This window comes from Kwoniella newhampshirensis, chromosome 8 (genome assembly GCF_039105145.1).
Source record: "Kwoniella newhampshirensis strain CBS 13917 chromosome 8, whole genome shotgun sequence".
Lineage (NCBI taxonomy): Eukaryota > Fungi > Basidiomycota > Tremellomycetes > Tremellales > Cryptococcaceae > Kwoniella > Kwoniella newhampshirensis.
Window position 1 is genome coordinate 1,246,500 of NC_089962.1, and position 25,251 is coordinate 1,271,750.

Genomic DNA, 25,251 nt, shown 5'->3' on the forward strand with positions numbered 1-25,251 from the left:
CATCCTCGTCCACGGCATCAATGTCGACAGCACACACCTCTCAGTCCCCCCAGAATATGACTACTATCACGAAGATCAGCACTTTGATCGACGATATGATCTCGAAGAGACTGGTGGCGGAAAGAGAGGATTGGACCGCCCGACTTGAGGAACGGGTAAATCGGGTCTTCGAACTGGGAAAGTCTCTGGTGGAGGCGAGGGCGAAGATCGAGGACCTTCTAAAGGTCAATGAGGATAACAGCAAGACTATCGAACGGTACAAGCAATTGGCTGGACAGTTTTTCGACAGGGACAAGGATAGCGCAAAGCTGTGAGTTGAGCCCTCCAGCTTCCGCTATGAGAAAGCATGATCTGAGATGCTCTCACAGTTGATCATGCAATGCCAAACTATGAATCAATCGAAGCTTAGTGATAAAGATTAGTCTCTTTGTTAGTTGGAATACCTTCTATCCTCCTTGTCCTCGGATCTGGAGAAGTGTTTTATCATTGTTGTATGTTCCGGAGCCGGAGAAGTGTTGTGGTATTGGTGTGAGTTCTTGATCGAAGTACTCAGTTATGCGACTTGTGAAGGCAAAAATCGAGCCTTTCAATTTCATCATTCGATACATTTGTTGTTCTTGTCCCTCTAATATTGTACTGCGTTAAATTCAATACAAGAATTCGTTGAAATGAATTTCGACTCCTGCCTCTTCTCTTCGATCGACTACTTGCTTTGACCCCGCTCGTCAGCTGTTTATCCAATGTGCTCCCCGTTTTACTATCTGCTCTATCCTTATCACTGCTCCAGCTCTCCATGACCACTTCCGGGCAAGAATGTCCACACCGTTCCTGCTACCATGAATCCGCTTCCCACGATCACCACAATCCAGTGACCGATTTTCTCGAACTGCCTTCTTCGCGAAGTGGCATACTGATCGTCTTCGTCCGATAGGAGTATCGGCGAGAGTCGGAGGTAGAATAGGAGCTATACGACAGTGTCAGTCCCGTACGAGGATGAATCTCCTTGCTTTCCTGGATCGCTATCTTGCGCTTGGAAGTGGTTGAATCATGACGAAGGAGAAGACAGTGAAGCACGCAATTTACTCACAGGTAGAATGATACAGATCAAGAAAGCCGAAAAACTTCCCAAGAAAGCCATCACCCTCCCAAAACCCGGTAACTTCACAGCTGTGACTACACATAGTGCGGTGACCACCGTCCTCGACATAATCCTCATCCAAGTCTTCCTCTTCTCCGCTTTGACAGCAAGCGAGATTTGACTCGCACTTTGAGCTCGGATTTGACTTTGTATAGGAGTCGATTGGGCAGGTGACAAATCGGAATCGAAACGTGGTCGAGGCCGAGTCAGCGAGCTTGATCGACGGTGCATGTTGGAATTTAGATTCGAAGCGGAATCGGTTGATGGGTGAATGGAAAACGAGGACGATCTTGGCTCGTCGCTCTTGCCCGACGTCAGAGGATCCACAAGGTCTGATTCGGCGAACAAATCTTGCGCCGGTGAGAGAGGATCGGCAGAGATGCCGAGTAAACCTTCAACGGTAAGATTAAGCTATCAAGTGCACAATGTCAGTGATTCAGACGGAGCTAAACGTGGTGCGTTGGGAATTCTTCACTTACAGGTCTCGAGGCTAGTCCAAACTTGGTCAAAGGATTGATCACGATCATCCACAGAGCAACAAGGTTGAGCACCTTCGGATAATGGTACTTCTCCTGCATAAGATCTCGTGTGATCTGCCACAAGGTAGGCACGATCAGCCATCAAGTGCCAAGGACCAAGTCGACGCGGAGATTTTATTTTACCCACCTCGTCTGAAACTGTTGGCCCGATCATTAAGTATCCTGCAGCACCTGACACGAAAGAGATGCCGGTAGCAATCACCTGGAAGGGTTCGCGATGTATGTCAATAAGTTTCGAGTGAGCAAGTCAAATGATCAGTAGCCACTTACAAAGGCTTGGTTGATGATCTTGTCGAAATGTTGTGGCGTTTTCATGTCCCTTGCTAGAGAAGGCATGACGGCGTGACCGCCAAATCCAGCCAGAACCAGTCCAATCGCACCCAACCAATTTGCGCCTTGCAATTCTGGACCCCAGTGAGTGTCCATTGGATGACGAATCGATCCCGGTGCCACAGGTCGGATGAAGCCATCGACCAGGAGCACAACGATGAGAAGGAGCGAGGAGACAAAAGATAGTAAAGACGGGAGAGAAAGGAGGCGAAGGGGAAGTAATGCTGTCGGCAGAATCCTGAGACGTCGGCGTCAGCATGGTGTAAGCACATGTCGGAGGGGATTTTTCTTACAAAAGATAGCCTATCAGTTTCCAGGTGTTCGAAGACACGGACGGATAAAGCGCGTTGAGTGTGTCACCAAACAGGACGACCAAGGCTACACTACAGATATTTCATTTCAGCGATTAACATGGACTAAGGCTTGAGTGAGATTCACCCTAAAGCAAAGAGTTCCAGACAAAATCTGCCATTATCAGATCCATAAGTTTCCTATCAAAGCGTTTGATCTGCAGCTTTACTACTCACAAAACGTTGATCACGGCTCCTGCCCAGCTGCCGAAGGCCCTCAAACCAATATCTGTGTAGCCCATCATAGTTCCATCCGCTCTAATCAATCTGGCCAGGAGCTTCGCTCTGATCACATGATACACTTCAGTGTTCGTCAAAGCAGAGTGTAATGAGGGGAACGCCTTAGTTGGACTCACGTATGACATGTCAACCACCCGAAGCCAACCAGCATAGCCGTACCTCCTATCCAACCTGCATAGGCAAACGCCAGTGGAAGAGACAGCAGGCCTATGCCTACCAGGACGGCAGTAGCATTGAACAGCTGGTTCGGGGTCATCAGTTATGTTGTCCCGTTGCGACAGTGAACTCCTGGAAAATACGTACCGTTTGACCATTTGTACTTTCCCCTCTGTAACTGTATTGCACCTTTCGCGCCTTCTTAGCCGTCGACTTCCTCCTCCCTCGCTGCCCTTCCAATGCAGGGTCGGCCACGATCTCGACCGCTTCGTACCCTCTCTCCAGGCTACTGTTTCTCCGATCTAGCAAAGCTGTTCTTTCTCCTTTCGGTCTCAACTTCCCCTCAGACACTACACGAACCCCTCTTCCCCTTCCAATTCCAGGCGTTTGCGATCCCGATGACCCGGTCCCATACGATGTGCCCAGTTGCGTGGAGACGGAGAGGGGACTGAACATATTGATCGAAATAAGACCTCTGCCACTGCCTGGCGCTGATACGGTCGAGGGCGAAGGCGTTGGTTCTTGACTCGATGTAGAGGGAATTGACGGTGGTTGATATCGCGTATTCGGTGGAACCGGATCTGAATGAAACAAAGACGGTTCATCCGAATTGACCTCCATATTCGATCTCCCCGTATCTTCTCCTTCTCCATCTCCAATACCATCTTCCTCGACAAGATCCACTTCGTCAATGATGTCGTCTGACTTTGATCGCCGTCGGAACTTCATCCTCCGTGACGAATAACCTGATTCGACATCTCCCCATCGCTCGGAACTGCTTGCCTGATCTGCGAGTTCTCCTTCGTCGTAGCCTTCATCTTCCTCTTCGTCCCGTCTGGTTTGATCGGGTGTCGATCGAGATCTGGAAGAACTGTACCCGTCCACAAAGGAAGGCGCTGAAGGAAGATGTCCATATCGTGCTTGTTGAGAGCGAGAGTCTGTACATCAATCCAGATCAGTGTCCATTTTCTGCATTCAGCCCGCTATGTGACGGGGCTGAGGGACACTCACAGCTGAATACCAGCTCCAAGGAGCTTTGTAGGACGGTGCTCTTCTTCCTGATAAGCTGTTGTTCCCCCGTAGCTGGAACAGGCACAGCAGGTATGGGCACACTCGCCCCTCTGGGAGGAGACATTTCGCTTCTTGCCAGAGAAGTGGCTTACGGACAGTTGAGGTCCGTAAAATGTGTCAAAGGACAAAGTGGGTTATGGGTTGAAACAAGGACGATGGGACGAAGATGGAAGAACAAGGGTGGGTGAGGTAGGTCATCGATGGAGATAAGCTGTAACTAAACGAGGGAGGAGTGAGCTGCGGAGACCCCGCAATCTGTCCCCCGTGTCGATCACGTGGTCACACGGTCGAAAGCGGGAAACAACAAATGTCTACTAAACTTACATCGTCTCATGGTAATCGTCCGTCATCATTCATCTGTCAGTCAATACTGCAAAGCGAGCATCATACCGTGTACCGAGATGTCCAGACGAACGGTCATCTCTTCTCCTGGCAAGGTTCTTCTCGCCGGAGGATACTTGGTCCTCGACCGTCGGTTCTCCGGACTGGTAGTAGCTACCTCAAGTCGATTCTACTCCTGTGTCTCCGCTCTTCCCCCGTCCAACTCGAATGGTCGTACGGCCACCATATCGGTCCGAGCGGGACAGTTTCCGTCTTCAGCCTCTACCTGGATCTATAAGATCTCTCTGTCTGGGTCTGAGTTGGTGCTGGAACAGGATAACGAGGTGGACGCAGGCAAGAACAAATTCATAGCGATTGCCTTGATCAAAACGCTGGAACTGGCTCATGAGAAGATCAGGGAGGACTATTCCGTGCACGACGGAGCGAGAGCTGGAGAAGAGCTCTTACGGCGAGTGAAAAGTGGGGAGAGTGGTGGAGGACTGAATGTCATTGTTCTGGCAGACAACGATTTCTATTCTCAGCGTGAGCAGGTGAGCTTGGTGTTCGCCCTGTTCACTGAGGTGACAATGTTGTAAGCTGACTTTGTCTCCAAAACCTGTCCACAGCTCGCGGCTATGTCCCTTCCTCCTCGTTTATCATCATTATCTTCCTTGACGCCGTTCACCCCACTTCCTCGACCGATACCCCAGACCAACAAAACAGGACTCGGTTCCTCTGCCGCCCTCGTGACTTCACTTGTGGCATCTCTACTATCTCACTTGTCCATCATCTCCCTCCCTACGCCAGATACACCAGTCTCCAACCCCACGTACTCTTCCGACCTACAGCTTGTTCATTCTCTCGCCCAATACGCCCATTGTCTCGCACAGGGAAAGGTCGGATCAGGCTTCGACGTTTCTTCCGCTGTATTTGGTACCCATCTGTACCGTCGTTTCTCGCCCTCAGTCCTCACACCATTGATGATTCGACCCCTGTCGTCCTCCATACACCTCACTTCTTCAGCGACCCTTTTACCCGCGCTTGATCCCGATAAATGGGATGGATCGACGACTTCTTTCAGATTGCCCAGGGGATTACGGTTGATTCTCGCCGATGTGGATGCGGGCACAGATACACCGTCTTTCGTGGGAAAGGTCCTGGAGTGGAAAAAGAGGGACCCAGAGAAAGCGAAAGATCTTTGGGAGGGATTAGATAAGGCAAACATGCAATTGGAAGAGCTTTTGAGCAACTTAGTGGCCAAGGAAGCCGAAGAGGATTACGAGGAGACATTGCGATGGGTATCGACACGAAGGTTTGAGGGGGTGAGTCTAAACGTTCACATGTCGGTCGAAGAGAGACAACGAGAAGTGTGACACTGACTGAGGTATAACCAACAACAGCATGCGGGATCAGAAGCGGCGAAGTTGCTCATCGAGATTAGAGCTACCCTCTTTGCGAGTATAATCTCGGATTGCAGGTCACAATGCTAATGCGTCGCCAACCAGGTTATAAGAGAATATCTTCGAGAAATGTCAGAACTATCTGGGGTACCGATTGAGCCTCCAGAGCAAACACGGCTGCTCGATGCAAGTTCCGATATCCCAGGTGTATTGGGTGGAGGTGTTCCGGGCGGTAAGTTTTCCCATCATACATTATCTTTACCTGGCATCTCTGCTTCAACGATTTGAGAATTCGCAATGCGGAGCTCATCTCATCTCGTATGACTGTAGCTGGCGGGTACGACGCCATCTTTCTCTTGACAGTCGACACACCCGCCGTCATCTCAGCCGTTGACGATCTCTGGTCCACATGGACGGAAATGAGTGTTTGTCCGTTGATGGCGAAACAGAGCGATGGGGGTTTGAAAGTGGAAAGAGTGGAAAATGTGAAAGGGCTAGAAGAAGCTTTAGCGAGGAAATAATTGGTATAAGGATAGAGTCGAGGTCTTGCAACTGGGGTTGCTTGCATTGCATTGTCGTGATATTGAGTTTCAATGACACCTTTCCCATCATTTTTTGAACCTTGCGACACCTACAGTCGGCCGCGATGCTCCCTCACTGTTACTTTTGAACGGAAGGAAATGGGTAGAGGTCATGGAAAGCGAGCCAACCTGGTTACGTGATTTCTATCTCTGCTATATAAGCTTACCCGGTTGAAGGTATAGAATATGACATCGCTTGAAGACGAATATACAACATCTTCCCCGACATCTATACAAGCTACATATCTCGCTCGCCTCTTACTTTCGTCCCACAGCTGATCCGCGGAATCATGAGAAACTCAGATCAACCAGAATTGTGATGATGCCCAGAACGATTTCGATACCACTGCGATCAGGACAGTCGATGATCAGCTTTCGATACTCGTAAATCGACATGATTGCAGCTTGTCGCAGATGATCCATGTTATATGGCTAGAAGAAGTCCACTCACATGAGAACAATGACGATGGCCTCCAGTCTTTCTCCATGAGAAGAATTGACACTCTCTTTGAGCAGCTTCAGCATATCTTGCAATACCTGGTGACGAATAGAGATCAGCTGACTTGCCCATCGTTTATCTTACAACCAGCTGCATTCACATCCACTCGTGCATTGAGGAGATCGACACGTTGACCAATCTCAAGATACGATCGGGCAGCGCCATACAGAGGTTCCAAATCGGGAAATGTCCTGTTATGTACCGTCAAAGTCAGCCAACGCAGATGCAAGGAGTTCCCGAGGTAACTGACCAGAAGAACTCCTGCGACAACGATTTTCGCGTCAGCTACAATGCGGTTGACTTTATCGCACACGGATCAGCTTACAGGTGAATCCAATATTGAGCCGACCAGATTGATATTGATTCGCAAGATAAACAAATTCCCGATCTGCTTCATGATCTCACTTCTGGGCAACTGTTTCACATATTCAAATGTCAATTGCGCTCGATGAGCAGATATACGCGACTCACGCCGATCTTTCCTGTCTCAGAGAGACTTTTAGGGATGTCCTTGGTCTGCTCGATCGTTGACGAAATAAGTTCCTCGAAAAGCGAGATTTTTACCGATTGCGAGAGAGCGTGGGAAAGGGAGAGTTTTGTCCTATTGTAGGGGAAAGACTGTCAGCTTCATCGTGGTTCGGTCGACTTCTTCAACTGGACACTCTCTCACATGTATGAGGAGCCTTTACGAAGAGTGATGACATCGTTATATATCCTAGCGGAGGGTGTCAGCCCCTGGACATGTATATGATCACAACATAAAGTTGTGTCAAGGACTAAACTCACCGAGAGTAGTCAGCATAATAGAAATTGAGATCTTCCATCTCCACATCCTCTGTTGACAGTCTCTCGATCTCAAACTTTTTACTGTGCACCACAGATATGAGGTGAGCGACAACGCCGGGACCTCTCATAGCAATTCACTCACATGCTACTTAGGAACCTCTTCTCCTCCTTTTCCGTCATACCCCATATCACCACCGTACCGTATTCGAACAAGAAGACATCCGGAACCCATTCTTCTTCTTCAAAATCGTCGTCATCCTCCCTTTCGCTCTCCGTCCCATTTCCCAATTCGTTATTTTCTTCCCTCTCTGCAGCCGTCTCATGTGAGGATTTTCTCTTGGCACCACCACCTGGCCTCTTGGAGAACCCGGTGCGACGTTTGACCTCACCTGAATCGGAGGAATTCTGTCGATTGGGGGAAGGGGCGCGTTTCGATGGAGGAGATGAGGAATTGTAAGAGTCAGGTCCGAGGTCGAGGAGATCCGCTTCTGGGACATTGGGGACGAACGGTTTGAGTTTGGGAGAAGATCGATATCCCGTTGAGGTAGAAGGAGGAGGCAGATAAGGCGTATGCAGACATTCTGTATCGAATATTCGGGGATGTGTTCGATATGATGCAGGTCGAGATGAGAGATAAGCTTGCATTGCTGGGAGGTTGTATGTTCTATGAACCACGGTTGTCATTGGTATATTTTGTCAACTCTGATAGATATTCAGTAGCTCGAGGAGCACCGACTTACGCTGCTGTGCAATACGCCGTCACTCGAGGTAGCTTTGCCTTTTCAGACTTGGTCAATCGCTGAGCATCCCTTCGAGCGGTACCCTTCGGAATCTGAGACAGCGGTGTGTAAAACTGAAGTGTCGTGATATTCACTATCAGTGACCAGCCAAAATGGAGAGAAGTAGGACAGGGTGATCTCAACGACACCGGCACTCACCTCAACGCCTTCACTCCCCTCTCTATCACCCATCGTTCGTCCAGAGTCATCCTCATCTTCATCTTCTTCCGGAATCGTCGGTGTTTCAGGTTGCGTCGGCAGGACTTTGAGCTCTGTTACAGATGAAGATGATCCCGTACGGGAGGTGCAAGTCAGCACGAGAGAGGACCCGTTAGCTGAGTCGAAGCTTTGTCATTTGAGGGTACGCACTGCTTCCTAGTTTCGACGTTCTGAAGTCGAGTCAGCTTGTCAGCTTGACTGACCCAAATTGATACAGGAACGCTGACCCACCTCATAGGTTGTCTCAGCTCTCTCTTTGGCTGCGGTACCTGCGCATATGGCAAGGGCAACGACCCACTTCCTTTGGGCGGCATTGCGTATATCCAGTTCTGTCCGAGATCGTCTGTGAGGGAAGAGAGGACGCTGTTGAGCTGGATAGAGTAGACAGAGTCGATCCAGAAGTGAGGCAAGTTGGGTGATGAAGTGGGAGAGAGAGGAGTGGAACTTTGTGCGTCAGGGATCGATTGTGCGGTTGATGTGATAACATCGCTTGGAGACTATTCAAAACCTTTGGTGGCATTACAAAATAGATTGTAATCTCCATTAGCCGATCCGTTTGTAATGCCACCACCGAAAAATCTAGCCTACCGCTTCGCCTTCCACTTTCGAGCATTCACCTCTTCTGTCTGAAAAGTCCCGACTTACACTGCACTGCATCAAAACGTGTTTCGATCACTCCTGTGTTCTTCAAAGCTATAGTGACAAAGGACCTGAGGATGAACAAACGTCCATTACCTTCGGGTCTGCCTATCAGACCTCCTTACATGGGAGGCAGGGTAGGTACACCAGGTCCTGCTCCCCCTTTGCCTGCTGGTCCGCCTCCCCTTGGTGGACAAGGCCAGCAAGGGTATGGACAACACGCTCAAGGACAAGGTCAGATGGACGCAGCTGCACATGCTGCAGCGTGGGCAGCGTACTATCAGGTGAGTCATGCTCTGTTTAGATCGCGCGCAGACGTCGCAAGAAAGCTCACAGCTGATATATGTCATGAAACTCAAGTCTCAAGGAGCTGCTGGGGCAGCGTATAGTGCCCCCGCTCAACCTGCACCTGTCGCGGGTCCAGCGGCACCTGGGGTAACCAATCCATATGCGAACTATGGCTACGGTGTCGGCGCGCAACACGCCAACGCGGCTACCGGATATCAAGCTCAGCCAACCGTGGGTCCGAGCCAAGGATATCGACCGCCCCAAAATGCACAAGCGTACGCCACCGCATCGACTCAACCTTCATTGGGTGGCTTCACGCCACAACCTCAAGCTCAACAGTATGGTCAGCCGGGGCAGGCATACACTCCTCCTGTCGGGGGAGCGGGATATCAGACTCCTCAACCAGCACTTGGCCCTCAGCAACCTCGACCGCCCTATCAAAGTCCAGCTCCACAAGTGCAGCAAGGATATGGGTGGGGGGCTACTCAAGCTCAGCAGCCTGTAGGACAGCAAGCCTATCGACCGCCTCAACCTCAAGTGCAACCCGGATACAACGCTCAACAACAACAACCATACTACCCTCAAGGACCGCAACAACAGCAACCATACATCCCTTCTACTCAGCCGTTCCGTCCACCGCAGACTCCGCAACCAGCCTCCCGGAATCAGGCATATCAACCACCTGGACAAATACAAGCCCGACCACCACGACCATCTATGGCGAATACTCCCCCTCACGGTCCTGGACCTGGAGGTGGTTTTCCTCCGGCCAAACGACCTAGATTTGATGGACCAGGCGGCGGGATGAACGGAGTTGGAGTCGCAGCTGGCACACCGCAAAATGGTATGAATCACAATACTGCTGTAAGGCCGCCTTCTGGTCCAGCCTCAATGGGGGTGAGACCGCCACCCACCGGACCCGCTTTCGGTGGAGGATTGAATACGGGACAACCTGGGTTCAATGCTGGTGTGAATCGTAATGTCAGTGGGGCTTCGTCAGTAGGCATGGGAAGAGGAGGAGCCCCCATCTTCATCTCCCGTCCACCCATCCATCTGGGGAGGGATGGACCTCCTCTAGATCTGGCTGGTCTGGAACGTGGGGGAGCGCCTTTCAGAGGTGGGCTGCCATCCAGAGGCGGAGCAGGTGCTGGTAGAGGGGGTTTGTTGAATGTTCCAAGAGGGCCGGCAGGGATGAGAAGAGGTGGACTAGCAGGGAGCGATAGGTCGAGTCTGCCCCCTACGAGGAGAGGAGAAATTGTAAAACAGGAGAAAGAGAAGGAAAGGGACAAGAAGAGGAAAGAGAAGGAAGCGAAGTCGACGATGATGGATTTCAGAATTGTCGGGGTTGAAGTCAAAGAGCTTGGATGGAGCTGGGGCTTGATCGGAGGTCATCAGGAGGACGTCGTTGTCAAGCAAGAAGCGGAGACTGAAAAAGAAGGCAAGGCTGAAAATTTGGGTGATCAGCCGAATGCCGATGATGTGAAGACTAGAAAGGAGGAAGAAGAATATGTCGACGAAAAAGGTGAAGTCGTCGCAGACTCCGTCAAGCCCGACGCGCAGGAATTCAGCAAGGAAGCTGGTGAGGGCGCAGCCGATCAGGGTGTCGGAATTGCAGCTGGTGAGGAAGCAAAACCCGAGTCGGAAAATGGAGTTGTCACTGAGACTGCGGTGGAAAATGACGAGTCGGGTGCCGAAGTGGTTGAGGAGAAGAGAGGCGAGAAGAGGAAGGCGAAATCCCCTGAAGCTGGTGTGTTGTCTTTTTCTTACTCGCTGTTTTGTGTCTGTGTCTTTGTGTCCTGACTTTCTCCTGCCCTTCTTTCCTTCTCTGCGTGCTCTTGCAATGGTTCAGACGAGGACACCGAGGGTTCTTCCAAGAAGCGTTCTTCAACGTACTTTGTAACGCATCGCAAACCAAACCTTGCCCAGTTTTCATCAAATTCTGAGACGCTCAATGGTGCTCGCTCGAGCAGCGCTTCACCTTTCGAGAGCAGTCATAACCGGTTCAGAATTTATTTCGATTCTCCTCCTGAACTTGATCGCATTCCTAAGGCTGCTCGAAAGGGGCATGCAAATGCCACGAATGGAGGTGGCGGCAATAAGCGAGGAAGGAGAGAGACAAGTAGTGTTGCCCCTAGTCGTGTAGGGGAGGGAGAGAGCATGATCGGGGAGCCCTTTGAGGAGGAAGTGGACGAGCAAAGGAAAGACGAAGTGTCTGCGCCCAATGTCGATCAAGTTGAAGTTAGTCCCAGGCTCGAGGAGTCTGCAGATGTCCCTGGTGTCGAAGTGAAGCAGGAAAAACCTGTAGATCAGATCCCTGAAGTGAACGGAATGCCCGTTGTGGAAGCCTCGAGTGTTGTCCAAGAAAGTGAATATTCAAACACTGACACCGTTCCTCCGGAGACCGAGAACAGCACGGTCAATGTCGAAGGCGCCGAAGAACCTGCTGAAGTGGAGGCGATCATCGACGAGCAATATCTAGATCTGAGCAAATCGGCCGCGGAGTCCGAACCAGTTGAAGAACTTGGCGACGTCTCGATGGTCACGGATCCTGGCGCCACTATATCGACATCGACCGACGAAGAACCAGCCACAGTCGATGCCGCTTCAAGGGCCTCGCCGCAGATCGAGGTTCCTCCCGAGTCAGTGAACATCCAACCCACCGTGTCCGAATCAGTTCTCATCAGCGCCGCCGAGCCCACAACGGAAGTCAATGGCCAGCAAGAGAGTATTCTCGGAGAAGGCGATGCGGCCGAGAGCAAAACGGCTGTTGGTGATGCGCAAGACCAGTCCGGACAGGAAGCATCGGCTGAAGAAGTCGCTGCGGCAATTGCCAAATCTGCCGAGAATACCGCTTCGGCTTACAAGACTCGTGCCCGAAGACAGTCTTCGGTCAGCACTGTCGGAGAGCCTTTCCACTCAGTTGCTCCAACGACAGCGCCAGTGGTCATCCCTACTGTACCAAGTGGACCCTCGACGAACAGACTATCGATCCTGTACGAGGAAAGCTCGAGAAGATTGTGTATTGACGCGGAAGCCGTAGAGAAAGTCCGGATCTGGAGGGCTGAAGGAAGGATAGAGGTCGAGCTGAAGTCGCTCGAGGAGAAGGCGGATCAGCCGGACGATGAGGAAGTAAAGGAAGGGGAGTTGGGCTTACCCAAGGGAGTCTTGGTGAGAGTTGAAGTACCTCGCCTTAAGGTAATCTCTAATCTGATCTTTTGTGTGGCTTGCAGGTGGAATCGTATGACAATACCGACCAGCGCTTCGTGTCTCTCACTCGAGATAAACTCGCCGATCTGTACGCTGAGTCAAAGACCACTCCCAACGGCATTGACGGTGAGGCTTCGAACGTCGACAACGTCAATCAAAATGATGCAAAGACATTACCTGAGAGCGAGCCCGCCAGACCGATCGCTATCAACTCAATCAACATACCTCCTTTCCATCGAATCGATCGAAGGTCTCAACATGGACTTATTATAACAGTCTATATGAATAAGAAGAATCCTCTCAGTGAGCCGAAGTGGTGCAGGACGAACTCGGCGGATATCTGGTTGTATGAACAATTTGGGAGTAGAAAGGGGTTAGGAGAGGGCTGGAAGGGGAAGCTGGAAATTGTGGACCCTGACCCGGTAAGTCCTCTCAGATTTGCTACGGGATCGGTAAGGCGAGGAATGAGGCAGAAGCCTGGGACCATTGCTCATCACTGATACTCAGGGACCTACACTCAAGGGTATCCTCGAAAATTGGGCGTCTAACTGTTCTCTGGGTTCGCCAGCTTCTCGACGAAGTTTCATCTCTTCGCTTCTCTCATCCCCCAATGACCTTTTGGAGATCCTCCTTCGTTTGACAAGAGGAGATCGTAATCCCACAGTCGGATCGACCAGCTCATCTTCTTCCTCTTCTTCTGGAAATCCCAATCAGACTTTCGGCCCTTTGGCCACCTCTGTCCGGTCCAACAGTCCTTACGCGAATCATCAGACCCATGTCAGTCTAGCGATCTTGGCGATGTACAGGCTTACGACAGATTATGCGACGAGAGCAGGAGAGAAGAAGGAGGTCGTGGAGGAGAAGGTGGGCGATATCATCAAGAGTCTCCCGGCATCGATGATCGGACGAAGTTTGGACGGGTTGTTCAAGGAGTGGCAGGCGAGTGAGGGCAAGTGAGCAATGGTGCGATGGAGCCATCAGATTTCGTACCAATGTATTTTCACAAATTTGGTGAATTTTTTTGGCTCGTAGCTCACGTTTCATATGAATAGCATAGCAGTGCAATGTCGCTTAGTGGACAAAACTGCACTCCAAGCTAGCTGTAGCATATGTTTGGAATGTGTTTTTCTCAATGAGGCCCATTCCGTCTCTTCACCTCCTCCACGACATCCTCCAAACTTTGAACCACGTGCACACCCTGCAGCTCTTCCTGTGCTGTACGAGCTGCTCCATCCGACCATTCGCCGGGACGTCTGATCAGTCGTGCTTCCAGAGAAGCGGAAATGGCACCTTGATAGTCGCTGGAGACGGAGAGAAATGATTAGCTGGAGTGATCCCTAGGATACTGCTGTATTGTCCGTGCAGTCGATCTCCGAGTTAGACCACGATGTTTTCAGACGTGCTGTCTGATGTCCCCATCATGCGGTAATCCAACATATCCCGCATGATTGGATGACCGATACCACATGTGAAAGTGGACTGGAGCCGTAACAAGACGGACACGACAGCAAGAATCGTACTCACGCCTTCAGCTCATCTCCAACCATGATTACTCCCTCGTCTACCTCCTCCCCACATGCTTGACATGCCGCTTCGAATATCTTTGGTGAAGGTTTCGCCGCTTCTACATCCCATGAAAGGGTGGGTGGATGTGAGAGCAATGGTAAGATCTTGAGTGAATCGAGTGTTCTCACTGATTCCATGTGGGGTCATTAGCGTCCTTTTCGCCGACGTCGACGTCCAGTGTCAGACGTACGTATTCTAGGATCAGCATTGGAAATGATCGAAGTCTTGATACCTAGCTCGCGAAAGGTTTTCACTGCAAAGTCAGAGCTTGTCAGCCGGTCATAAGGTTCATTCTCAGTAGATGATCAAATCTGCCTGAGTTTGGACGGACACTTACAACACGAAATGGTCTCGGGAAAATTATGATATCCCACATCAGTTTCGAAACGAGCAAGTAACGATGGTCCAATTGTGCTCATGTTGCGTTCCAGCTCTGCGAGAAGAGGATGAGCATTGGACGTATAATCGCTCCATATCCAACCGTTGAGCTTTGAGACCACTAGGACTGACCCGCTTTTGATCCGCCTGCAAATGATAAAGTCTGATATATGATCTTGGTCCACCATTCCTCTGGACTGAGGAATGGATCCGAGTGTTTGCCGTACAACGGCCATTGCCCATCAACCTCCTCGAAAGCTGGTCATTCATCAGATATTACATCAGCGATGCACTGTGCCGATACAGAGCAGTCTCTCACCTGGCTTGAAAGCTTGTCGGACGCTTGACGGCGAGATGGAAGTAGGAGACAGACCGCCTCGGATAGCTTCCTCGTGGTACCTGACGTCACTAGGGTTGTCAGCATGCTTTGAACAGGTATGAGAGTCGTAGCTGACTGTTCGTGAATCGGTAGTCTGGGCGTACACAGTGTGTCTATGACGTGTCAGTACATGATTTCAGTGCAACGTCGGAGGGGTTCACACCCACCGAAGACATCGAAGAGCACCAATCGGACAGGTTTAGAAGAAGGTGAGCTGGATGACATCGTTCTCCTAAGCAGGAGTCTATCCAACGCAGCGGTTGGTCGGCTGATACTTTGCAACATACCCCACAAAATGTCCTCAAATCTATGCATGATGGATACATCACAACGCTATCGAAAACAAAAAGAACAACAACCGGGGGTCAGTCACTTGCAAGCAATGAAGCCGTGATGTCAGCAGAAAGATATAGATCCCGATATCTGTCAAAGCCTTCTACTTTGTTGATATCATTCCTTCTTTGCACTCATATCTTGCACAACAACGGAGCAGTGACCTATATCGCCAGGATTTGGCCCCCCTTGCATACCCTCTTGATCCCACAGTACTGCGCAGATGTCTGATGCCCGAGGCTAACAAGGCCCTTCAGGAGGAAGAGCTCGAGAGTCTTCGAGCTATCTACCCGGTATGTCACCTTGATGCAGCCTTCCCATCCCAGAGAGGGATATTTCCCCAATTGCGCTCAACATAGCAGATCTGATTATTGTTTCTACTCTACCCTTCCAGGACGAATGGCGTGATCTGCCAGCCACCAGAACAGCATGGGGGACAGAACTTGATGTAGGATGGTGGGAGGTGACGATACGAGGGATGGAAGATCCGAGAGTCAGTGTCGTGTTGAGGGGAAAGAAGATACCTGTGAGTTCAATCAACTTGTCCTTCACATATCACCATACTGACTCTGAGTATGTTGCTTTAGGGTTACCCAAAACAAATACCGCCGTTACTACTGCGCGAGCCTGAGTATCTCACAGCGAGTCAAATTCAGAAACTCCATAAGCTGGTGCAGGAAAAAGCGAAATCCAAAGTCGGCGAAGCGATGGTCTTCGAGGTCAGTGACAATTCAAATTGACTCATTGAAAGATTTAAGCTAATAGGAAAATAGCTCATTGATACCGTTCGAGACTTTATCACCGACAATCATGCACCTTTACCGAATCCTGGAGATACCAATCTGCTAGAGGAGAAAGCTCGTCGAGAGGAGGCCCAGAAAGCGGTAAGTATCACCTGGACTGGCTGATCACGTCACCGATCCGACTGATTCATTTGTGGGATAGGCCGAGGAAGCGAGCAAAGCCACAGAGGAAGAAGCGAAGCAGAGAGAAGAAGCGAAAAACAACAGATACCTGCATGACCAGATCCAGCTCAACACAATGAAAAAGAAGGAGACCGCAGATCAAGCAAAATATCTACAGGAAGAGCGGCGTCGTCAGGAGAGCTTGGCATCCCTAGAAGCCGGAGATTTGGAGAAGCGGGAATTGGAGTTGGACGAAGCGATATCCATTCCTGGATACGAAGGGAGTTGGAAGTCATGGGTGGTGTTTGGGGGACGGAAGGAAGTGTTATGGAGCAGCTACGTTGCCGAACCGAATCCCTCCGCCGGACGAAACCAAGATGACTCTACATTTGTCAAAGCTTCGTCACCAACAGTCGCTGTACAGGTCATCGACTTTGCTGCGCCGTACTACTCCACCGCACAAGGTACCAAACGAATTGAAGCTTGTACCGTTGAAGCTTTGCGAGTGAAAGAGATCAGGTCCGAGCATGTGATCAGGGTGTACACTGTCAAGCGTGACAAAAGTCCCAAAGGCTGGGAGAGACTAATTTTGGTCACCGAGGCCGTGGTTGAGGGTGCTAGATTACGAAGCTGGATACCGAGGGAAGGTTTCGGAGAGGATTTATCAAGGGTTTGTGCAAACTTTTCTCTGGCAGTACAAATAGGATAGCTCTGATGGGCAGCGCAGGAATTTGCCTCGCAAGTTCTGGTAGGCCTGAGCCAGATACACTCAAGAAACTCGTGCCAACGGCGTAAGTTGTCAAAACACATTCACGGATAACAACGCCTAGTCGGAACCAATCATCGCTGATATATGGATAGAACTCGACCTTGATTTCACCATTGTGGCTACTGGCAAGAATGGTGAAAAAATCATCAAGCTTTCAGGGACAGGCTACGCGAGACGAATCGTTGATATGCATAGGTCCAACACTTTCCTTCGGAACCGAATCGAGACTATCCCGGAAGAATGGTGTGTGCACGCGAGCTATCTGAAGCCGTCCTAATCGATTGATCTTTATATCCCACAGGATCTCGCCGGATGAGTGGGACTCCCCGCACTCTTACACCAAGCAACGAGACATATGGCATGTTGGATTGCTTCTGCTGCAGATGCTGTTCGGACCGGAGACCTTGAGGCACTATCACAACCTTTCCAGTCTTCTTCAGCACTGTAGGTATGGACAACCTACCACATTATGCCATAGCTGCGCTGATCATGTCAGCTCCCGGCTTGTCCGAATCTTTGACCGGGTTGGTATCGGGCTTGCTTCACCCAAATTCCAAGAAACGGTTGACCGTGGATGAGGCTCTGAGTAAACTCCGCTTGGACGATGATGTCACCCGTCGTGTCGCGCGACCTATCAACGGTATGTAGGTCAAGTGATCTGACGGCATGCGCTCATGATGATCCAGGTCACGCTCGTGGATCGTCGTCGAGTGCTCTCTCAGCCGTACGAGATCATCTGGGAGCCTCGCCGGTCAATCGAGGCTTCATGCACTACATTACAAGTACACCGCAGCCTCTTGCACCCATGCTGTCACGGTACCGAACAGATTTTGAAGAAGTTGAGTTCCTGGTGCGTCGCACTGCTTTAGAGATTGTCAGGAGACTCGCTAATCTGAGGACTGCAGGGTAAAGGAGGTTTCGGTGAAGTGGTGAAGGCTCGTAACAAGCTTGATGGGAGGTCGTATGCCATCAGTGAGCTCTTACGTGACTTGCGCTATGTCATTTTGTTCACAGAGTTTCCATCATTTTGCAGAAAAGGTGAAGTTACGGCCGGAAGACAACGAACAGAAAGTCTACCGTGAGGTGAACAATCTGTCTCGTGTAAATCACCAGCATATCGTCCGGTATTACAGTTGCTGGCTGGAGGATGCCAACCCACCACAACTTACGCCCACTGCGGATGACTCGACTCCAGGCCCTCCGTCAGGGTCCACTCAAGAGGAAGACATATTCGCTCTCAATTTCGACGATGCATCTTTCTCACGAAGGGATCAATCACGCAGTGCGTCGTTTCCCAGAATCCGCTTTGCGAATTCCGGGGGCGACGACGACGATGACACATCGAGTGATGACTCTGAGACTGACTCCGACTCCGTGTCTGATTCTGAATCCAGCGACGCGGAGACGGCAGCAGATCCATCAGAAGCTAGAGGAAGAGCTTCGGCTTCAGCTGTTCAATCCAAACCATCTATCTCTCTGACAGACACTACCACTGATGATGGGATGGTCGAAAGGATCTTATACATACAGATGGAATTCGTGGAGAAGGTGAGCGGAGCTTGTCCTGTTGCCTTGGCGCTTCTTTAAGCTCGAAGCTGATCTGCGTTCGAAGCAAACTTTGCGCGAGGCAATAATAGCTGGATTGACAGATGATGAGGTCTGGAGGCTTCTACGACAAGTCCTTTCAGCATTGGCGCACATGGCTTCTCTAGGCATCGTGCACAGAGGTCAGCGGTCTTGGATCTCTGCTCTATGGCATGGTGCTGACGACTGCACAGACTTGAAACCATCGAATATTCTGCTTGACAGTGATGGGAATGTCAAGATCGCGGATTTCGGTCTTTCGGTAAGTTTTGATGCGCCGAATTGATCATTATAGTACTGAGATTCGTTAATCGCAGACGACTGAGATGACTGCAATCGAAGCCGCGTCGGGTCCACACAGTCTGACTGACGACGTTGATAGAACGTCGAACATCGGTACAAGCTTGTACATTGCTCCCGAGGTTGCCATATCCCGATCGTACAACGAAAAGGTGGGTTCGTCTGCTGAACAGGAGATGCATCCAGGCTGATTGGCTATATCTAGGCCGATATGTACTCACTTGGTATCATCTTTTTCGAGATGTGTTATCCCTTCAAGACGGCGATGGAAAGAGTGCATATCCTTAATGCCGTTCGTCAACCGTCTATCACTTTCCCGGCCGGATGGCCCGCCAGTCACAAGCCCAACGAGAGGGAGATTGTGGGCAGACTCTTGACTCACGACCCGGTCATGCGATTCAAGGCTACCGAGCTCCTACGAAGTCCCCTTCTACCAACACCAGAGAAGAGGAAAGAAGACTACGACGCTGCGATCTTCGGTGAGTGCATCCGAAGCCAACATCGGTGCAATACTGACGTACAGTCTCATCAGAGCTCACTGATCCGAAGTCATCCCAATATCAACCACTTCTCGACGCATTGTTTGACAAAACATCCCATACTATCACCGAGATCGATCACCGCCTAGTTGATTACACATACGACAATGATTCGGACGATCAGCTTCAGATATGGTTGACGGTCGTTATACAACGAATGGTTGATCTTTTCCAACGCCATGGCGCAGTAGAGACGTATCTTCCGCTCCTTGTTCCAGAGACGACCCTTCTGAGCTCGTTTCCTGGTCTTGAACCTGTGCGGCTACTCGAGAAGACTGGACAGGTAATACAGCTGCCGTCATCAGACCTGCTTGCTATGGGGCGAAGCGCAACGAGAAGACAAATCGAAAGAATCAAGCGGTATCACGTTGGGCGGAGGTACGCCAATCACCAGCTGGGAGGCCAGCCTATCGTATCTGGGGAGCTGAGGTGAGTGACGGATCCGTGCGACTGACGCGAGGTTAATGCTGCATCCTGCTCGACATACTTCAGCTTTGACATTGTCTCACCTCTACGATCTGCAGCTGGAGAAGCGGAGCTACTAGAAGTCTTAGACAAAGTCATCTCCGAGTTTCGAGGAATGCGCAGCTCTTCTTCTGGCGATTATGAATTCCACGTCAATCATGAAAGCGGTAAGTACACAATAGCCCTTTTCAACATCCGTTGCCTTGCATTAGAGGCTGATGTACCGTCTGCAGTGCTTGACATTATCCTGTCATCTATACCCGATAGGCCAGACAAGCCTCGATCGAAAGTCCTCGAAGGTTTCAGGAAGCTTGCAACAAGTCATGCTGTTTCTAGCGCAGGACAATCGAGGATGTTGCTGGGAAGTGTTCCGGGTATACCGAAAGCCCTAATGGACGAGTTGGAACAATGTTGTGTCGCAGGTGAGCTGGGTGCCGTATCTTGTCGGGACCTTTGACTGACATACAGGCAGATGACTTCCAAGCTGTTAAAACGAGACTAGAAGGACTCTTTCCATCGGATCGTAGGAAGCTATCGAACGCACTAGATAACATCGATGCTATCATCAAATTGGCTAGGTCCTGTGGAGTGTCCAGACGGATCTTGTTCAGGCCGACATTGGCGCGACATTCCGAGGTAAGCTGATTCTTACGATGGCAAACATGGAGCGATGGCTGATTTGTCTATAATCCAGTTCTTCCGCGGCGGATTTATGTTCGAATGCGTCCGAAGGGGCAAACAGAGAGATGTCATCGCATACGGTGGAAGGTAGGTTGCCAAAAGCAGTACTACAAAGCGACAACTCACAGCCAGAAAGATACGATTCGCTTTTGGAACACTTCAAACAACCGGCAATGCATTCTCAGTCGAGAAAAGTCTTCGGCGTAGGGATGTCGATAGCTGTAGAGTATGCCCTCACGTTCGGGATCCAGCATATGACATACGAAACTGACTTCGTAACTTGCGACCATAGCCAACTTGCTAGAATTGTGTCGAAGTACGAGTCTTCCCTCTCACGTCGACTGATGGAGAAGCCGAACGAAGACGAGCGATCATTCGGATACTGGAGTCCGGCGGTGAGTTTTCGTCAGTCAACGATGCACTGAAATCAAGTCTGACGGTGTCGGTCTCCAGCGATGCGATGTTTACGTTGCAGCGTTCCCTCAAGTGGACCTTTCTGTTCGACTATCAGTCATTGGTGAATTGTGGCGAGCAGGAATCAGAGCAGATCTACAATACGATGATGACAGAAGCTTGGAAGAAGTCACTCAGGAGTGTCAGGATCAAAATATTCTGTGAATCGCCCGTTGGCCGTATAGCTGGTGTGCTGGCTAACCCGAACATGACAGGTATCTGGTCATTCCCAGAGCAAGCAGATCGACCGTGAAGATACGCAGCATCCTGCGACGATCCGAAGAGGAAGGTCAGTGGATCACTGGGTGTGCTCGTAGGAGGACAAGATATTGACCTGAAAGTATCAACAGTCCCTCGAAATGAGCTTTGTAACCACTTGCGAATAGCCATATCCGATCAACGTCGGATAGACGCCTCTTACGCTTCTGCTGAAGGCTCGATCCCATCTGCTCAAGCTGCAGCCATGTCAGTGGAACCAAAGCAAGCAGAGGTGGACATAAAACTGGTCCTGCCTCCTGAGCCAGTCACTTCCAAGGGGACCAAGGGGAGACCGGTCAGGAAACATCGACATGGGACAAAGGTGAGCTGCACAGAGTCGGCTTCGAGTAAGAAGTACTGACGCTATGTCCGCCAGTCTGTCTACTACGATAAAGGTAAAAATGAATCTAATGTGGCTCCGTGGAAAGGGGTTGTCAGCTGATGGACCCATCGCAGCATCCGAATTTGCCTCTCAAACACATTCCACTCTACCCATTCTCGGTGTGGATCTTACACTTCCGCTACTCTGTCAAATGACACTGGACACGTCGTGGCTGAGCGACGACGAAGTTTGGAGATCGCTACTGGCGAAAGAGGGCGTATCGACCGGTGATCGGAGATACGCGGAGATGGTCAGAGATGCTGTGAAAGAGCGAAAAGGTGGTGCAGGTATAAGCGCAGGTGGTCTAGGTGTAGGTGGACCTGGGGCCATAGGTGGCATAGGAGGTGGTGGAGCAACAGGAGGTGGCGGTAATGGCGTTGGAGCTAGTGGAGGCTGGATATGGCTTTTCAGCGTCAGAGAAGCAAAGGTGAGTCGCTATCGTCTCCTTTTCGGTCGAGTTGACAAGTTACAAAGCAAAGCTGATAATTGCAACCCAGGGTTTCCTGTTACAAATAGGAAATGGAACAAAATAGATATGTACATGTATTGCTAACGGATGTCAAGAGTATCATAGTATGTGGGTAGGGATTGCATCCATATCGAGCAGGATCTTTGTGATCTCGCAAGGTATGCATCATTGTTTGTCTGTCGTGGCATATCATACCACTTTCCCCGAGAAGCCCTTGATTGGCTCAATCCAACAGAACAACAGCCTGTCATGCATAGCATAGCATCTGGCACGTTGAGGTTTCCCAGTTTCAGTGTCACTGAGACTAAAGAAAGCAGCATGTTCTGCAAGCCTTACCCAAAACTCTCTCATCCCAACGGTATCTGGACTGCCTAAGCTCGTGCTCGTGAATGATCATGAGCGCTAATCTTCCGTAGATATGGTTCAACCACTCGACTCGATCTTGGACTAACTCTCCTACCATTAGCATCCACGCACCGTCCTAGCTATCGTTTCGGATCCGTCGTGCGAGTGGTGAACGAGTCTCACTTCAAGGCTATCCCACATAGATCGGAGTGGAAACGGATCCGCGTGTTGAGACAGCAGCGTCTTCGTGTTAGGCGCCTATTCGGAGCGCGCGGTGTGGAGTTTGCTCCTCGTTGGTCGTGCAGATCATGTCCTCGGTGACGTCTCATCGGCTTGGACCCATGCTGTACCGATAACAAGATTCGGTCCGGCATGTACGCGTCTGTAGTAGGACAGTAGGACGCTTCTTCGAGTCCAACATATACACAGACTGTATTCTTGCTTGTAACTCCGACATGCGCAACATTCACCCACTCTCTCGCACCGATTGAGCACAAAATGTCTACTCCCCTCGACGCCAATGCTATCGCTCGACTCTCCTTACACGACCCAAAAAACTTCAGCCTCCAGCATTCCCAAACCATTCACCGCCTGGAGCTGTTGCAGCGTTGGAATATACCCGATGGCTCGAAAGTCTTAGAATTAGGATGTGGACAAGGAGACTGCACGACTGTCCTGGCCTCTGCTGTGGGTGAGCAAGGGAGTGTCGTGGCGGTCGACCCCGCGGATCTGGACTATGGTGCGTCTCTCTGCTCTCCTTCCTGCTGCTGCACGCTTCGGTCAGTCAGCGTGCGGAATAGAGCCAACTGACACTCTTACAGGTTCTCCTTACACCCTTGCCCAAGCACAGGGTCACATCTCGCAAGGCCAGCTGGGCAAGCGCATCACTTGGGTCCAACAATCTCCCTTGGACTTCCTCTCCTCTCTATCCTCGCCCGACGGCGATAGCAAGACCTTCGACGTAACGGTGCTCGCTCACTGCCTCTGGTACTTCCCCTCCCCCTCGCTCATCCTGTCCACCTTCCGCGCTCTCAAGCAGCATAGCAAGCGTCTGCTTCTCGCCGAATGGTCGTTGGTAGCGACAGACCCCTCTTCCCAATCTCACGTACTAGCCGCGCTCGCTCAGGCAGCGCTCGAGTGCCGGAAACCCAAGAGCGAGTCGAACGTCCGTACGGTGCTGGCGCCAAAAAGGCTTACCGAGCTCGCGCTGGCTGCCGGATGGCAGCTGGAACGTGAGGGCCGAGTGCAGTGCGGGGAGGGGTTGTTGGACGGGCAATGGGAGGTTTCTGCTTGTCTTTCTTCGTCCTTCCAGAAGGAAGTAGAGGCGCATTTGACCGACGAGAGAGAGCGGGCAATGGTGCTTGCGTCACGGGATGCGTGTGAGGCCAGTCTGGAGGGGGTCCAAGGAGGTCGGAAGGGAGTACGAGCGATGGATGTTTGGGTTGCTAGTTTCATCTGAGCGGGCGAGACATTTGAATGACGACTTGCAACCGTACAGATGACCGCCCTTTTCGGAGTATCTCTGCGTGTCGACTCAATAGATTATCCCCGTATAGATCTTCAGTAGTCAGTAAAGCAGTGATGTATAGATGTCAAACAGCCGATATCTTCTTCTATGAAGGAAGTTCTGCTACATGCGATCTTCGCCTGTTATGCTCTAGGCTGATGTTCCGGAGGCTTTCGGAGATACTGTTGAATCCGACATGCAGACGACAGGGTGATCTCCCAGCTCTTCATTGCGCTACCATGAATGTCAATGCTTTGCGCTTGCCAATGGCGATCTGTCGTACGTGGGGGCTTCAACAAAAAAGTGTCCTCAGGTCATAATTCACAGCGCGCAGCTGAGGACGATTGCCTTGCCAGTCGATGGAAGGCACACTTCCTGCCAAAAGCTCAATCCGAAACAAAACAACCAATAGATCCGTAGCTTTACTGAATCCACATGGACGTAGATCAAGGAGCATAAGCTATACCGTGTTCTCCGGGATGCTGAAAGACCATGCACGAAAACGACGTGACAAGCGTACAGATCGGCGACTCATGGCATTGCCGATATTTTTCAAGCACAGAAGACGCCCTCGACACCATCAAGGGAACTCGCAAGACATTAGTTTCATGCCATCAGCCCGCTGTGGCCGATATCTGCGAGGGATCGCTTCCTGTCAGGTCTTGTCCCAGTCAATCCCAAGTCAAGCACAACTCGGTGCTCGTACCACCCTATTCGTTTCTCGTTCAACTTGGTACTATCATTCATTGTATTGTAGGACTCGTCATTGGACCCCTCCCCTCACCGGAGTGGTGTGTGACTTGGAAGATTTGCGGGCCAGCTATTAGGAGTACTCTGGTATCACAGATAGGTGTCTCCTAGCAACAGGTATGTTGAGATTGTCATATAGCTGTCCAGGATGGTTGCTTGAGTGACATTAACGACAACCTCCGCGTCGTTCCAAGCTTTCATTTCAATCAGTTGTTTCTCTATCTCACATTTGTACCGTATATCTAGGTCAAGTTTCTAGCTCTGATATTTCGCTCAATATTTCAGGTCATCACTTCAGGTCATACTTTCAGGTCGTAAAATCAGCGCTCGTTTTGCGTTTCTCCTCTCAGATCCCCTTTGTATCCTTGCAGTTTCGAGCAGGCCCTTCTGGCGCTTCAGATAGTTCTTCTCGAGCTATGGATTGAATTTGATTCTCACATCAAAACTCACAGAGTTGGTCTTAACCCAACGACTTTTTCATTGGGTCACATTGTCATTCCAGTTCTAGTTTCTCAGTGGGGGTATTCGTCACAGCGGCAATGTAATCGGCCATTAACCACTGAACCACAAAAGGGGTTCCAGCCGCACTGTGATTCGGCCGGTTTTGTAGGCTTGTCGCGAAACATTGGCTGGGTGGGTCATGGC

At 50.6% G+C, this 25,251-nt stretch overlaps 8 protein-coding genes across 8 annotated transcripts; 5 read left to right on the forward strand and 3 right to left on the reverse strand.

Moving 5' to 3' along the window:
• Nucleotides 1-20: 20 nt before the first annotated feature.
• Nucleotides 21-314, forward strand: IAR55_004656 (uncharacterized protein; the record flags this gene model as incomplete). The annotated part of the gene is made up of 1 exon (XM_066947753.1): nt 21-314. The coding sequence occupies one exon, from the start codon at nt 21-23 to the stop codon at nt 312-314; it is 294 nt and encodes a 97-aa protein (XP_066802167.1).
• Nucleotides 315-775: 461 nt separating this feature from the next.
• Nucleotides 776-3,888, reverse strand: IAR55_004657 (uncharacterized protein; the record flags this gene model as incomplete). The annotated part of the gene is made up of 11 exons (XM_066947754.1): nt 776-964; nt 1,088-1,549; nt 1,618-1,731; nt 1,805-1,879; nt 1,948-2,245; nt 2,301-2,390; nt 2,446-2,472; nt 2,535-2,642; nt 2,714-2,838; nt 2,901-3,691; nt 3,765-3,888. 11 exons carry the CDS (start codon nt 3,886-3,888, stop codon nt 776-778), a joined length of 2,403 nt encoding a protein of 800 aa, XP_066802168.1.
• A 337-nt stretch (nt 3,889-4,225) lies between these two features.
• IAR55_004658 (phosphomevalonate kinase) lies at nt 4,226-6,066 on the forward strand (the record flags this gene model as incomplete). The annotated part of the gene is made up of 5 exons (XM_066947755.1): nt 4,226-4,696; nt 4,772-5,467; nt 5,546-5,599; nt 5,651-5,777; nt 5,876-6,066. The coding sequence occupies 5 exons, from the start codon at nt 4,226-4,228 to the stop codon at nt 6,064-6,066; spliced, it is 1,539 nt and encodes a 512-aa protein (XP_066802169.1).
• A 348-nt stretch (nt 6,067-6,414) lies between these two features.
• IAR55_004659 (uncharacterized protein) lies at nt 6,415-8,723 on the reverse strand (the record flags this gene model as incomplete). Its single annotated transcript, XM_066947756.1, has 13 exons — nt 6,415-6,472; nt 6,578-6,663; nt 6,726-6,816; nt 6,876-6,886; nt 6,951-7,040; nt 7,097-7,226; nt 7,296-7,340; nt 7,412-7,492; nt 7,554-8,075; nt 8,152-8,264; nt 8,350-8,462; nt 8,560-8,579; nt 8,641-8,723. The coding sequence occupies 13 exons, from the start codon at nt 8,721-8,723 to the stop codon at nt 6,415-6,417; spliced, it is 1,443 nt and encodes a 480-aa protein (XP_066802170.1).
• Nucleotides 8,724-9,125: 402 nt separating this feature from the next.
• IAR55_004660 (uncharacterized protein) lies at nt 9,126-13,500 on the forward strand (the record flags this gene model as incomplete). Its single annotated transcript, XM_066947757.1, has 5 exons — nt 9,126-9,332; nt 9,409-11,083; nt 11,186-12,504; nt 12,567-12,965; nt 13,051-13,500. 5 exons carry the CDS (start codon nt 9,126-9,128, stop codon nt 13,498-13,500), a joined length of 4,050 nt encoding a protein of 1,349 aa, XP_066802171.1.
• A 172-nt stretch (nt 13,501-13,672) lies between these two features.
• On the reverse strand, nt 13,673-15,091 carry IAR55_004661 (uncharacterized protein; the record flags this gene model as incomplete). The annotated part of the gene is made up of 8 exons (XM_066947758.1): nt 13,673-13,844; nt 14,068-14,236; nt 14,300-14,362; nt 14,447-14,542; nt 14,620-14,745; nt 14,807-14,886; nt 14,943-14,979; nt 15,034-15,091. The coding sequence occupies 8 exons, from the start codon at nt 15,089-15,091 to the stop codon at nt 13,673-13,675; spliced, it is 801 nt and encodes a 266-aa protein (XP_066802172.1).
• Nucleotides 15,092-15,429: 338 nt separating this feature from the next.
• Nucleotides 15,430-22,068, forward strand: IAR55_004662 (uncharacterized protein; the record flags this gene model as incomplete). Its single annotated transcript, XM_066947759.1, has 29 exons — nt 15,430-15,492; nt 15,594-15,725; nt 15,787-15,918; nt 15,973-16,083; nt 16,145-16,774; nt 16,832-16,895; nt 16,966-17,116; nt 17,175-17,317; nt 17,370-17,513; nt 17,560-17,723; nt 17,779-17,845; nt 17,907-18,421; nt 18,486-18,600; nt 18,652-18,719; nt 18,775-18,909; nt 18,963-19,236; nt 19,290-19,725; nt 19,789-19,928; nt 19,995-20,183; nt 20,234-20,397; nt 20,456-20,529; nt 20,579-20,668; nt 20,735-20,837; nt 20,896-21,056; nt 21,111-21,184; nt 21,246-21,475; nt 21,530-21,548; nt 21,610-21,962; nt 22,033-22,068. The coding sequence occupies 29 exons, from the start codon at nt 15,430-15,432 to the stop codon at nt 22,066-22,068; spliced, it is 4,977 nt and encodes a 1,658-aa protein (XP_066802173.1).
• Nucleotides 22,069-22,847: 779 nt separating this feature from the next.
• IAR55_004663 (uncharacterized protein) lies at nt 22,848-23,808 on the forward strand (the record flags this gene model as incomplete). Its single annotated transcript, XM_066947760.1, has 2 exons — nt 22,848-23,088; nt 23,171-23,808. The coding sequence occupies 2 exons, from the start codon at nt 22,848-22,850 to the stop codon at nt 23,806-23,808; spliced, it is 879 nt and encodes a 292-aa protein (XP_066802174.1).
• Between the last annotated feature and the right edge of the window lie 1,443 nt (nt 23,809-25,251).